Here is a 12,897-nt window from a genome sequence, read left to right on the forward strand (position 1 = left end):
TTACAAGAATATGGTAGAAAGCTACACATGCCTTCTAGATAAGAAGATCAACAGTGTTTTTCCAGTTTAGCTTACTATCTAGCAGAATTTCTAGATATTTGGCTTTTTCCGATAGTATTAATTGTTGCCCGTTTAGTGAAGGCAACTTGAAAGCCAGTATTTTGGTTTTGGTGGTAAACAGCATTATTTTAATTTTTCCTGGGTTAATACCTAGTCCATAACCTGTGACCCAGGTACTTATTTTAACCAAGGCCCTTCCATAATATCCCTTATTACGTTAGGGAACATACCTGACACTAGAATGACCACGTCATCCGTATACGCTACTATTTTCACCCCTATCTTACCTAGAATATTAAGAATATTATTCACGACCAGCAGCCACAGTAGTGGTGTAATAACCCCTCCTTGTGGCGTACCTCTACTTACGTGCTTAGTATGGGTTATGCTGCCTAACTTTGACTGAATAGTCCTTGTTTTTAGCATTGTAACTATCCAATTTTTTAACTCTTCCTCTAAACCTATTCTGGAAAGCGAGTCATGGATTGGTGACATTGTTAAAAGCCCCCTCAGTGTCTAAAAAGGTTGCCAACGAGTATTGTTTAAAATGAATCGATTTTTCCAGAGTACGAATGACCTCATGTAGAGCTGTTTCCGTAGATCTACCCTTGAGGTAAGCATGCTGGGATTTAGAGATTGTTGAAGCTCTATTACCCTCTCCATTGAATTTAGTAGGAATGAAATTAGACTAATCGGCCTGTAATCTTTGGCGGACTCGTGTCCGATTTTGCCTACCTTGGGTATAAAAACGACTTTAACCTGATTCCAACTAAGTGGTACATAACTATATTGAACCATGGAACCACTAAGTATTGCAATTTTTGCAACATGATGGAGAGAATACCGTCCAAACCTTCAGCCACCTGCGATGGTGTGCTTGCTAAGGTGATTGAACCAATTTCCCTAGCATCATCTTCGCAGTTTGGGAAATGAGTATCTAATAGTAATCTTAGTGTCTAAGCAGAGGTTTCAGTTCATGTGCCGTCCTCTTTCTTGAGATAAGAAGTATTAGGACTTTCCTTGGATAGAACCTTGCTGAGCCTAGCAGAGGATGAAGTTGATTCAATTGACTTACAAAATTCCTTCCAGCCATTACTTTTGGTCTCCCCGATAGCTTTCTTATAAGTTTTGAGACAATCCTTATTTTCACGCAAACTATTGTTCTTGTAGCTTGTAGCTTGTAGCTGTTTTTATGTTTTCTGCCTGAGATCACTTAATTCTGAGTTCCACTAAGGTGGAAAAGATTTTTTGCTTCTACTTATTGGACCAGATTTCTTGTAAGCTATATTAAAAGCTTTCTCAAGATTATATATCCTCTCGTCTAGCTCACTAGTAGAATAAATTTTGATTTGTTTTACTTTATTAAGTTCCACCTTAGTTACCCTTGTAAAAATGTCCCATTTTATCTTCTTCGGGTTTCTAAAGGGGATGGTATGATTTGGCTTAATGTTTAAACTGAAGAGAATCCAACTATGATCCGAAGTGGATTTCTTGTCAGATACTTTCCAATTACTAACTACAATGTCTGGATTTTAGATAGAAGTGTTATATCAAGCACTTCTTCCCATCCTCCGAAGTTGTGATTATTAAAATAAGTGCTGTGAAGTCCAAAGTGTAATACAAACAATTTTTTTGTCTATGATTTGCCCAAAATTTTTGTTGCAAAAATAAAATAACAGAACATAATGGGTATAATTATTACACCAAACAATTTTTTGAAATTTAAATTTCATTAGTTATCGACGAAATTCTGTCATTGTTTGCTAGTTTACTTTTAAATGCTGCTCCATATTTCGCATATTTTATCTTAGCTTAAATCTTAAATTGATACAGCGACAGCAGTAAGTGATATAGCGTATCATTTGCTTCAATAGTAAAAATCTTCATTTAAATTAGTTTATTTTTATAAATAAAATTTTTTGGTTTTGGTACCGATATATTATTAATAGGAATATTGATTTAAAAAGAACAAGTTTTTAATGCTTTTCAAGAGCAAATTTGATATTTTTGAACTATTTCTGTGTGACATCTACTAAAAATGTAAAATGTAACGCAATAAACGGTAAAAAGTAGAATTTTATGTTTTATATAAATATCAAATCAAATGTGAACATAAAATTAAAATAACTGAATATTTGTGTTTTATTTTTTTAAAGTCAAACAAAAAATTTTAATATCGTAAAAGTATTTAACAATTGAAAATTAGATTATTTTTTTGGTTTTTTTTTTGTTTTTTGATTAAGAAAAATAATTAAACAAAAATCATGTTAAATGTGTTGTATATGATTATGTATTTTTCGAATAGAAAATGCTATATTAATTTGGCACTGTGTCTGCAATAAAATTAGTGGCAGTTTCTTCAGTATTACTGTTCTCGGCTTCACAGTTTTGCAGCAAGGTCTCATCGACAATCTGAAGGTTATCATCGCTAAGAATAATTTTTTCCACATTTGCAACTAAAGCGTCTGTCATTGAAGCGACTGCTGCATCAATTGCTGAATCCATAATTTCTTTTGCATTTAACTGCATACGTTTAACTTCAGCTGCAATATCATCATCATCATTTTCATCACCAACGTTAACTAAATCATCATCGTCCTCATTTGCATTTTTGTTTAAAGACGAAACAGAATCAGGTGTTGATTCTTTCTCAATAGCTTTCTTCTTTTTTGCTTTGCTTTTCTTTTTGCTCTTGCTTTTTTTGGACTCATCATTAGGCTGCTTCTGTTGTTTGGTATGTGCTTCACTTAGTAGTTGCAATTTAGATTCCTCGGCACTCTTTTGTATGTTAATTTCTTTAATTTGATTCTGTAAGCTAGCCAGCGTTTGTTTCAATTCATCACAATATTTTGTCATTACTTCCATTTTGTCCTTATCAGTTACACTAGTTATTGGCGTTGTCTGTATCGGTGCCGGTTCTAGTGGTAGTGGCGGTAGTACTGGTAATTCAATATTATTATCTCGTAAAGAATTATAAAGGTGGGTTCGTTCGTGCTGTAGTGCACGTAATAGTTTTTGTAGTTGTTCCACTTGTTTATTACAACGTTTAGCATGATCATCACGCTCTTGCTTTTCAGTAGCAAGCTCAATGAGTGTAGCGTTACTCTTTTCCCATTTATGTTTCCATTCCAATGATTCTTTTTCCAGTTTTTTGGTATTCTTGGACATCTATATAAATAATGATATATATTAAATAATTTTCTTAAATAACTTTTGTACAAACAAATTACCTTTTCTAATTCTATTTTGTAGGTTGTAAAAACATCATTGGATTTTTTTAAGGAACTTTGGAAGTCATCATATTTGGCAGTATATAGATTTAGTTGTTCTTTTAACGCAGTTTCTCGTTCTGCTAGTTCCTTCAAAGCTGTTTGCGTTTGAAGTAGTTTTTCTAAAGCAATTTGTTTTTCTCTAAAAATGATAAAAATTCGTTTATTGTAATGAATATATACATATATACATTCATTGCAATATTATGACTATAAGTTAGATATCACTTTTTGTGTACTTGTAAAGTAATTTTTTTATTAATTCAATCCAAAACGCATTAAAACATTTCTACAGAAATTTTTTGTAAAATTGTTATTTCACTTTTAGTGCTAGTAGCAGATACTGTTTTTATTCTATTTTTTTATTATTAGTTGACAATTTGGGTGTTGATTTTAATGTTTATATTTGAACTCTAAGATGAGCAATCTCAAAATGCATTAACGAAGTGCAGGAGTTTGCTCTGTAATTGCATATCAAATTGTTATTAATTTAATATTAAATGTTTTCTCCTAAATGTATTTTATTGACACAAAAATATCTACAAGTTCACTTAAACAAGACATTTTCTATGATTGGCTTAAATAATGATCAAGCCATTAATTAATTTTTATCAAGTTAATGAAGTTTTTAAATAGAGCTTAATAACAACACTTGAAAAAATCGACTTTGAAACACTGCTTATAAAAACATATCAGTTACCAGCAGATACCTAAAGTATTCTTTTTTGTTTTTTAAACACATTTTGAGAACAATCATAGCACTTACTTGATTAATATTTCCTTTTCCATAGCTGATGCTACTTCAACTTTATTAAGTTTTGCTTGATGTAATTGAGATTCTAGTTGTACCTGCTCGTTTAATTTCTCCATTTGTAACTCTCGTGTGCGATATTGATCAGCCAAAAATTTTAGTCTGTAAAATTCGCATTTGTATTATAAAAATCAAATTAAATTTTAAAAAAGGACTTATGTAAAAAGTCTATTTAGATATTTTTAGTTAAAATACAATAAAATTATTAAAATTATATTAAAAATTATAAACTATTAAATTGTTGATATATATATATCAATATTTATATATACACATATCAGAAAAATTCTGCGGTCACCCACAATATTTTTCTTAAATTTCGCACAACTTATTTAATTTTTACTCAAATTGATTTTCGTTTTGTGATTTACTTTAACCAAAGATACAACAATGTAGTTCAAACATAAACAATTAACAGTTTTTCTTTAAAAATAAACACAATTATATGCAAAAGGAACAATTTTAATGCAGAAAAAGTCTGCGATCACCCACAACATTTTTCTTCAAGTTCGCATAACTTATTTAATTTTAACTTAAATTGATTTTTGTTTTCTAATTTATTTTAACCAAAGAAACAACAATGAAGTTCAAATATAAAAAATTAACAGTTATTCTTTAAAAAAAAAAATCAAATACAATTATATGCAAAAGGAACAATTTTAATGCAGAAAAAGTCTGCGGACATTTCTTAATATTTCAATTAAAACAATTAAAATTCACAGAAATCTACAATTTAATAGCCTGTGGGATAACCTCTGCGCTAAATCACTTTAGTGATTTAAATCACTTTGCATGAACTCAACCAGCTTGCAGTAACCTGTGCGTTTATTTTTAGTTATTCTTTCTCGATGACATTGCTTAACATATCCTTACTGGAAATCTAGTGCTGGCGAATCTTATTATCCAAATAAACCCACAAATATTCCGTGGGAATAAGATCTGGTGATTCTGGTAGTGTTTGAAGTTACCTGTGAGAATGGTTTAGCAGCCAAATCCGTACAATCGCTACTCTTTGCTTAGAGTCGTTGTCCTGCTGAAACAAAAAAGTTGCCTCAACCGCTAACATACTGTCATTTTCTTTCAAATTTGTTTTTAGTATATTTAGATACCCATGTTTATCCATTGTATCTTGTATAAATTCAAGATTAGCAGCACCATTATTTGCAATACACCCCCAAACCATTACGCCTCTACCACCATGTTTTACCATTGAAATTAAATTTTGTTTATCATAGGCTGTGCATGATTTTCTCCAAACAAGTTTTTTACCTTTAATTTCATATATATATATATATGCAAAATTATCGAAAAAATAACTCATTTTCGGAACTCCATAGGTTTATTTACATGCGTTCTTGCAAAGCTTAATCATTTTATTCTATTATATATATGTATTATTATATGTATGGCTTCTTTCTTGTAACCCGGGTATAATACTTGCTTTTCTTCAAAATTTTTCGCACAGTATCAGGACATGTTTTTTTTCAAGTATTTCAGCAATATGTTCAGCTAGTTTGGAAGCTATTACTCTTGGATTTCCTTTCACCTGGTTAATGACGCTGCGTCTTTCTCTATCCGACAGAATTGAAGGGCGAACAGTGCGAGGTTTAAAAACGTAACTACTCTTCTCTTTGAAGTTATTTATAACTCTCTGCACATATGAATATTGACGACCAATATCTTTATCAATTTTTCGTTGGTTTACGCCATCTTTTCAAAATTTAACAGTTATTTGTCGTTCATTAACACTAATTTTACGTCTTTTGTTTTCCATTGTAAAAATTTACTGTTTATTTAAAAAAATAATTTTAAATGATTAATTTTTAGACTCTTTAGGAAGTCAACTGATATATAATTACCATTTAATGACACGTTTATGCTTGCAAGCGAATTTAAATTAACGGTAATTCCAAATATTAAGGAGTGAAGACAGACTTTTTTTGCTTTTAAAATTGTGACTTTTGCATATAACTATTTAATTTTTTTTTAAATAATAACTGTTTTCATTTTATGTTTGAACTTCATTGTTGTTTCTTTGGTTAAAATAAATCAGAAAACAAAAATTAATTTGAGTAAAAATTTAATTAGTTATGCGAAATTTAAGAAAAATATTATGGGTGACCAAAGGCTTTCTTTACTATGTGTATTTGATATATAAATATTTAAATGATTTATTACTTTGGTAACGATAAGTTTTATTTTCAATTTAGAACTTCTTACTTCTGTGTCATTTCGACATTATGATCTCTTAACTTCAGATTCTCTTCATTATTTTTTGAAAGTGATTGTGTTATTTCGTTCAGAGAAGATTGAAATTTTAATTGTGTTTCCTTACGTCGTTCCTCTTCATCACGTATTTTTTGTAAACTTTCATTTTTAACTGATTTAATTAATTTTTGCTGCTCTCTGCAAACTTCTTGTAATTTGTCTCTACATAAATAATAAAAAAATTTCATATATATATATATATATAACACACAGTATATTTTATCTGCACTCACTTCATAAGGACATTTTTGTTGTGCTCTCGTTGAAGATTTTCTTTTTCCCGTTGCACTACTTCTAAGTTTCTTGTTTTTTCTTTCAAATCCTGCTTGATACGCCGGCTTTCGCGGTCCGATTCTATATACTTTTTTAACAACAGCTCAAATTTTTGCTCAGATGTTGTAGTTTCTTCTAATGATTTTAAAATCTAACGAATTAATTTAGAAAATATTTTATTTTTTCTTACTGTATTCTGTTTAAATATTTTACCTGTTCTTCAAATTTTAAGTCCTTTTGCTTTTCCTCCCTCGCCTCTCTTTTACTTTTCGCGCTTTTATCCATAACTAAGATAATTTAAATTTATACCTTTTATAAATTTAGTATGTTTTATTTTCAATGTAAAATAAAATGCTGCCGCTTTAAATAAAAAAGTTGCGCTGCCTAATATGGATAAAATTCATGTTTTCAAAATGTGTTTGTTCAATAATCAGCTGTTATCTGTCAACTGTTTGAAACACAATGTTCGAAAACTAGGTAATTTTGATATTCAAAAATGACACAATTTGAGAGAATATTGTTAACCAAAATCTTAATATGGTAAAGCTATTTAAGATGTATTTTTTCCGCTCTCGTTTGCTCTTTTATACTTTTAAAAATAAATTCGTGTACACTTTTCGAGTAAAAATTATTTCTTAAATTTTATATTGACTATTTCGTTTGATCAATTTATTAAATATTATAGAAATTTTTTTTGTTATAACAAAAAACTAAGATTCATGTTATTAAATTTAAATTATTTTGACATTAATTTATTTGCAAAAATAAATTATTATAAAAATACAGAATTTATTATAATATTCCGTAATCAACATGTCAACTGAAGTTACATTTAGAAACTGAGTTCCAAAATTTGACTACCAAGTAACCGATTATTTTTCGATAAGCAATACTCCATACAAGGAGATATGCATAGTTGTCATATGACAATATTATGTGATATATATATTTTTTCTTGCCACTTGGATTTTTCTTCTTGTCTTGTGAGCAGTGCACTAGCAATTATACTTGAAAAAAATATTCTAATTAGAAAATTTAGTAAATATGACCAGTCAAACTCAGGGTATACAACAATTGCTTGCTGCGGAAAAAAAAGCAGCTGAAAAAGTTGCAGAAGCAAGAAAACGTAAGTCTGACAAAATTCACAGTAACTCCATTTTAGTTTTGATCACATGATCGCATATGTGAGTATTATTATTTACACTATGGATGTTTTGATTTTTTAAAAAACAGGCAAGGCAAGAAGATTGAAGCAAGCAAAGGATGAAGCTACTGAAGAGATTGAGAAATACCGCCAGGAACGAGAACGTCAATTTAAGGAATTTGAAGCCAAAGTAAGTTCCTTAACATATACTTTTTACCTTTTTACTTGACCTTCATAAGCATTCAAAAATTTTAATTTTCGTACTAAATATTATATTGTTTTTGTCCAGCACATGGGTTCTCGTGAAGGTGTAGCTGCTAAAATTGACGCTGATACTCGTGTTAAGTTGGATGATATGGAGCGCTCCATTGCATCGCGAAAGGAACCTGTTATTCAGGAAATTTTGCAATATGTTTACAATATCTCACCTGAAATGCACAAAAACTACAAGCAAAAGTAGAATTAACTGACAAATTAAGTTAATGATTGTTACAATAATATATGATAAAACCACAGTGTATATTTTATCTATTATTGACTAATTGTGCATGTATTTCAATTGTTATTGTTTTCAAACCCAAAATGTATTAAATTATATTATATATAAAATTTAATTAGTCAAAAATACAGTATGTAAAATTATGAAATATTTAAATAAAATGTTTTGCCTCCGGGCTGCTTCATTCCAATATTTTTTTCTTATTTTCATTAAGTTAAATTTATGTAATGAAATTTTTCACATAACTAGTTTTTTGCATATAGAACGCAATGTAACGTCGATGCTGGTACAAATAAACACAGTTTATTTTCTTCAAACTTATTAAAATATTTATTGTATATTAAGATTTGATTTTATAAATTAGCTAATGAAATGCACATTTAGTGGCTGATTAAGTGAATTTTTAATTTTGGCATATTTGTGGCTATAAACGAACAATGGTTACATTTTAAATCAGTTGAAAGTAGGCGTTTGATTTCTTCTTCATTTATCTTTTTTACACACCCATCCGCTTTAAGTTCATTATATAATTCTAAAAGACGACGTTATATTATTATAAAGATGATTAAATAATTAATTAATTTACCTTCATATGGTAAAAACAATTTTGTGTTAAAGCTGTTCCAATGTTTCTTGGTTTTTAAACAATCCGATATGAAGTCTTGCGATATAACATGCAAGTGTAATTGACGCATACTTGGATCTCTATGAAATCCAAATTTAAAGTCTTCTAGTTTTAAATGTTTCACTTCAAGGACATCAATAGCAAGCATATGCAATTTATCTAGCAATTGTAAATGGTCCTTTGTTAACTATTATAAATAAAAAGTTTATAATATATGGATTATCTTAATAAATTTTTATATATGTGATTGTGATTAAAGCAATAACACAATAAATTCAGGGATAATGTCTTACAGGGATAATAAATTTTTAAAAACCAGCATCTACTATTATTTCAGTAGAACTTATCCAATATATAGATTCTTTTTTAAATCTACCGCCTTTAAACAATCTTTTTGATTATAAGAGCTTAGTCAATATTTTGTTCTATGAGAAAACATCTATTAACGTCAAGCTTGACGTCATTTTTTTAAATCTCATTGCTTAAAGAATAAACCTTTTACTTACATTGTATATAGTGGGTATATTCTCTTTTGGTAGCACTAAAAAATGGTTTTTCGCTTTGGGATATCTATCTTCTATCACAACACCAAAATCAGAAGAAAGTACATGATCTTTCACTTCCCTCACAGTTTTCATTAAGTCTAGACATACTAATTTCCTTTTAGCCATATTCATCTATATTACTAAAACAAATTTCAACAAAATAATTTACTGCACTTAATTCCACAAAAGTTTTAATGTGAGAATACACTGAAAAAACCTTTTGGTTTAATTTGGATAATTAAATTGAAAGTGTAGCCTCTAGGTAAAGAAGGTGCAGTTAAACTACACAAATGTCATGATTGTGGCCTTTAAGGGCTGCTGTGTAATTATTTCTAAAAAACTAAAAGTTTTTGTTTATTAAGATATATGAATACTCGTACACATAAATAAGTATTGTTTGGTTCAAAATTAAATGCTATTTCATTTATATAAATATGTCAATACCGTGTGCGAGTTTTTTTTTATTTATTGAATCACTTAAAAGGTCTAACAATAATTATTTAAATCTTACATACTAAAATATTCATTCAAAGTTTATGTCACTACTTAAACTTTCATTGTTTAAAACGTAAACATTCTTAATTTTTGATTTTTAAAGTTTTTAACTTAATGTGGTAATACATTTCATATGCATTAAAAGTATGCCGGTAAATCTGGTCTTTTGAGACGGGATATATTTCTTGTTCTGCTAAGATATTGAGCGAATGGGTTTGAATGTACCATTATTTTAGTGTCATATTTCTGCCGTAGGAGGACTAATTCGTCTTTGACTAGAGACACTTGAACGTTCATATGTATGATAGAATTTCTGAGAAACCAAGGGGCTCCTGTTAATAACGAAGTATTTTTGACTGACTGCGCTGTATAACAGCAATGTTTGACGCGCTAGCTTTACCCCAGAGTTGGGCCCCGTAAGTTCATATGGGCTTAATCATAGTTTTATATAACAGGACTTTATGAACAAGCTGTGATCTTGAATTTTTATTGAGTAGCCAATTCAACTTAAGGAACCTTAATTTTATTTGTGTTTTTTTTGCGGCTATGTGTTTCCATGTCAATCGTCGGTATAAATGAATACCAAGATATGTAATGCTTTGGGATGCTGATATAACGACGTTATTGAGTGTTACGGGTGGACAAGTATCTTTTCTAAGTGTAAAAGTTATATGTGTACTTTTTAGCTTATTTACTTGTATGCGCCACTTGGATAGCCAGTTTTGGACGTCCTTGAGATGAGCCTGTAGTTCCTGGGAAGCGGTGGAAAAATTTTTATGAACGCTGAGAAGAGCAGTATCATCTGCAAACGTTGATGTTGTAATTTTTTGACTAGTCGGCAAATCCGATGTAACTATAAGGTATAAGGTATAAGACTGGTCCAAGAACGCTGACCTGCGGGACCCCAGCATACACATCAAACTCATCTGTGGTTGTATCCTTAAATTTTACTTTGTATTTACCTGTAGTTAGGTATGAAATCAATAGTTTATGAAAAGGAGTTGGTAAAATTTGTCTTACCTTAAAGATTAGACCTTCGTGCCATACTTTGTCAAAGGCCTGTACAATGTCAAGAAATAGGGCTGAGCGGTATTTTCCTTCTTCAAATGCCTTTCTATTTTCGTTTGCCACTCGGTGATCTTGCTCAATTGTACTGTGTTTATGACGGAAACCAAATTGGTGAGTTGGAGTGATGTTATTTTCTTCATTGAACGGGAGAAGCTTTGTTAACAATAATTTTTCAAATAGGTTAGAAAGGGTTGGCAGTAAGCTAATTGGTCTGTAGGAGGTTATTTATGTTACATTTTTGCCAGGCTTTGGGATCATCGTGATTTGAGACGTTTGCCAAGCCAAAGGAAAATATCCGACTCTAAACATTGCGTTGCATAAAAAAGAAAACATTTTTATAGCAATACCCGTAAGCTGAGATATCATTTCATTGGTTATAAGATCATGACCAGGAACTTTCTTTATTTGAAGTCAATAGTTTTCTTGATCTCATAAAGACTGACTTTTATTGGATTATTTATTGCATTTCTAATGCTGGCATTAATTTCTAAATGACCAGTAGGTGAGTTGGGTATAAAAACCGTTTGCAGGTGTTCAGCAAAAGCTAAAGCTTTTTCTTCGTTACTCCTTGCCCATTTTCCGTTTCCCAAACTAAACCGCCTTAAGGGTGGTTTAGTTTCCTTTGGGCCTTTTAACCGCTTAGTGGTCTTTCATAATGACAATTTATCTTTTCCGGAAGGGAGAGGTTTTCCGTAAATTTCTGTATATTTTCATCCAGTTCTTTATCTAAAGTTTTAATACTCTTAGCTTAGCTGCTTGATAAAACATTTACTTTGCGGATGAAGATCTAGTTCGTTGCCATTCTCTTGGTAGACGCCGTTTTTCTTTTAAAAGTTTTTTAATTAGAGCGGATATCCTTTTTGGAGGCTTTGGGTCGGGGTCATGCATGTTGGGTGTTGCGTGCACTGCAGCTGCGGTTATAACAGTCGTAAGATCATACAAGACGAAGTCTATATCTGTCTCATTTCTGAGCTTGGGATTCAAGTTTATGTGACTTAACAGTCACATGTATGTATTTTCGGAACTTAATCCAGTTAGTTTGTTTGGAGGTAAGCTTAAATGATTTTCCGTAACAGAGTGCTTTATTTGAAACAGTTATCAGGACAGGCGAGTGATCAGAAGACCATTCGCAACAAGTTTCAGAATTTATAATGTTTCGGTCTATGCCTCTGACAACACCAAAATCAATTAGATCAGGAATTTTACATGAGTCTGGAGGCCAATAGGTTGGTTGACCTGAAGAGGTAAAATCAAGGTTCATTGGGCGATTTGATAACGCTAAGTAGAAGATTTTGCCTATAGGATTAAAAAGCCGTGAGCCCCAGTGAGTGTATTTAGCATTATAATTACCTGCAGCTATATACTTTTTGCCAAGTGTTTTAAAAAATTCGATAAATTGCGTGTGAGTTATATTAAACCTGGGTGGGCAGTAAACTGACGATGTCACTATATCTTCGTTCCAGCATTCAAGATAAATGGATGTACCTCCCCGAGTCTTGCCGTCTGGGTAATTAGTGTGATAAAATTTATATTCAGGTATAGAGAAGTGATTTTTATTTGTTAAATGAGTCTCGGATAAGAGTACGACGTCTATTTCATTTGTGTTTAGGAATAATTGGATTTCACGCTTTCTTTGGCTTACGCCATTGCAGTTCCATTGACATATTTTTATGGAATTCATTTAGAAACGATAGAGTTTAGAAGTTGCTGCTGAGTTTTAAGTAGTTCATGGAACATCGATTGCATTGAAATCATACATTAAGACCGAAAGGTTTTCGGATATTCTCATTTAAAATTCGCGCGCTGTATATTTTTCGATATTTTAAGTTTATGTAGTTTG

The 12,897-nt window shown here is 30.7% G+C and overlaps 3 protein-coding genes across 3 annotated transcripts; 1 reads left to right on the forward strand and 2 right to left on the reverse strand.

Moving 5' to 3' along the window:
* Nucleotides 1–2,332: 2,332 nt before the first annotated feature.
* LOC119677338 (gamma-taxilin-like) lies at nucleotides 2,333–7,302 on the reverse strand. Its single transcript, XM_038088639.1, has 6 exons — nucleotides 6,895–7,302; nucleotides 6,642–6,832; nucleotides 6,361–6,570; nucleotides 4,096–4,242; nucleotides 3,291–3,471; nucleotides 2,333–3,228 (listed from the first exon to the last, which is right to left on the reverse strand). The coding sequence occupies exons 1-6, from the start codon at nucleotides 6,964–6,966 to the stop codon at nucleotides 2,377–2,379; spliced, it is 1,653 nt and encodes a 550-aa protein (XP_037944567.1). The 5' UTR covers nucleotides 6,967–7,302; the 3' UTR covers nucleotides 2,333–2,376.
* Nucleotides 7,303–7,510: 208 nt separating this feature from the next.
* Nucleotides 7,511–8,367, forward strand: LOC119677351 (V-type proton ATPase subunit G). The gene is made up of 3 exons (XM_038088656.1): nucleotides 7,511–7,807; nucleotides 7,915–8,015; nucleotides 8,115–8,367. The coding sequence occupies exons 1-3, from the start codon at nucleotides 7,726–7,728 to the stop codon at nucleotides 8,283–8,285; spliced, it is 354 nt and encodes a 117-aa protein (XP_037944584.1). The 5' UTR covers nucleotides 7,511–7,725; the 3' UTR covers nucleotides 8,286–8,367.
* A 301-nt stretch (nucleotides 8,368–8,668) lies between these two features.
* On the reverse strand, nucleotides 8,669–9,689 carry LOC119677349 (aprataxin-like protein). Its single transcript, XM_038088654.1, has 3 exons — nucleotides 9,456–9,689; nucleotides 8,911–9,136; nucleotides 8,669–8,856 (listed from the first exon to the last, which is right to left on the reverse strand). The coding sequence occupies exons 1-3, from the start codon at nucleotides 9,624–9,626 to the stop codon at nucleotides 8,705–8,707; spliced, it is 549 nt and encodes a 182-aa protein (XP_037944582.1). The 5' UTR covers nucleotides 9,627–9,689; the 3' UTR covers nucleotides 8,669–8,704.
* Nucleotides 9,690–12,897: the final 3,208 nt, after the last annotated feature.

This window comes from Teleopsis dalmanni, chromosome 2 (genome assembly GCF_002237135.1).
Source record: "Teleopsis dalmanni isolate 2A chromosome 2, ASM223713v2, whole genome shotgun sequence".
NCBI classification, from domain to species: Eukaryota; Metazoa; Arthropoda; class Insecta; order Diptera; family Diopsidae; genus Teleopsis; species Teleopsis dalmanni.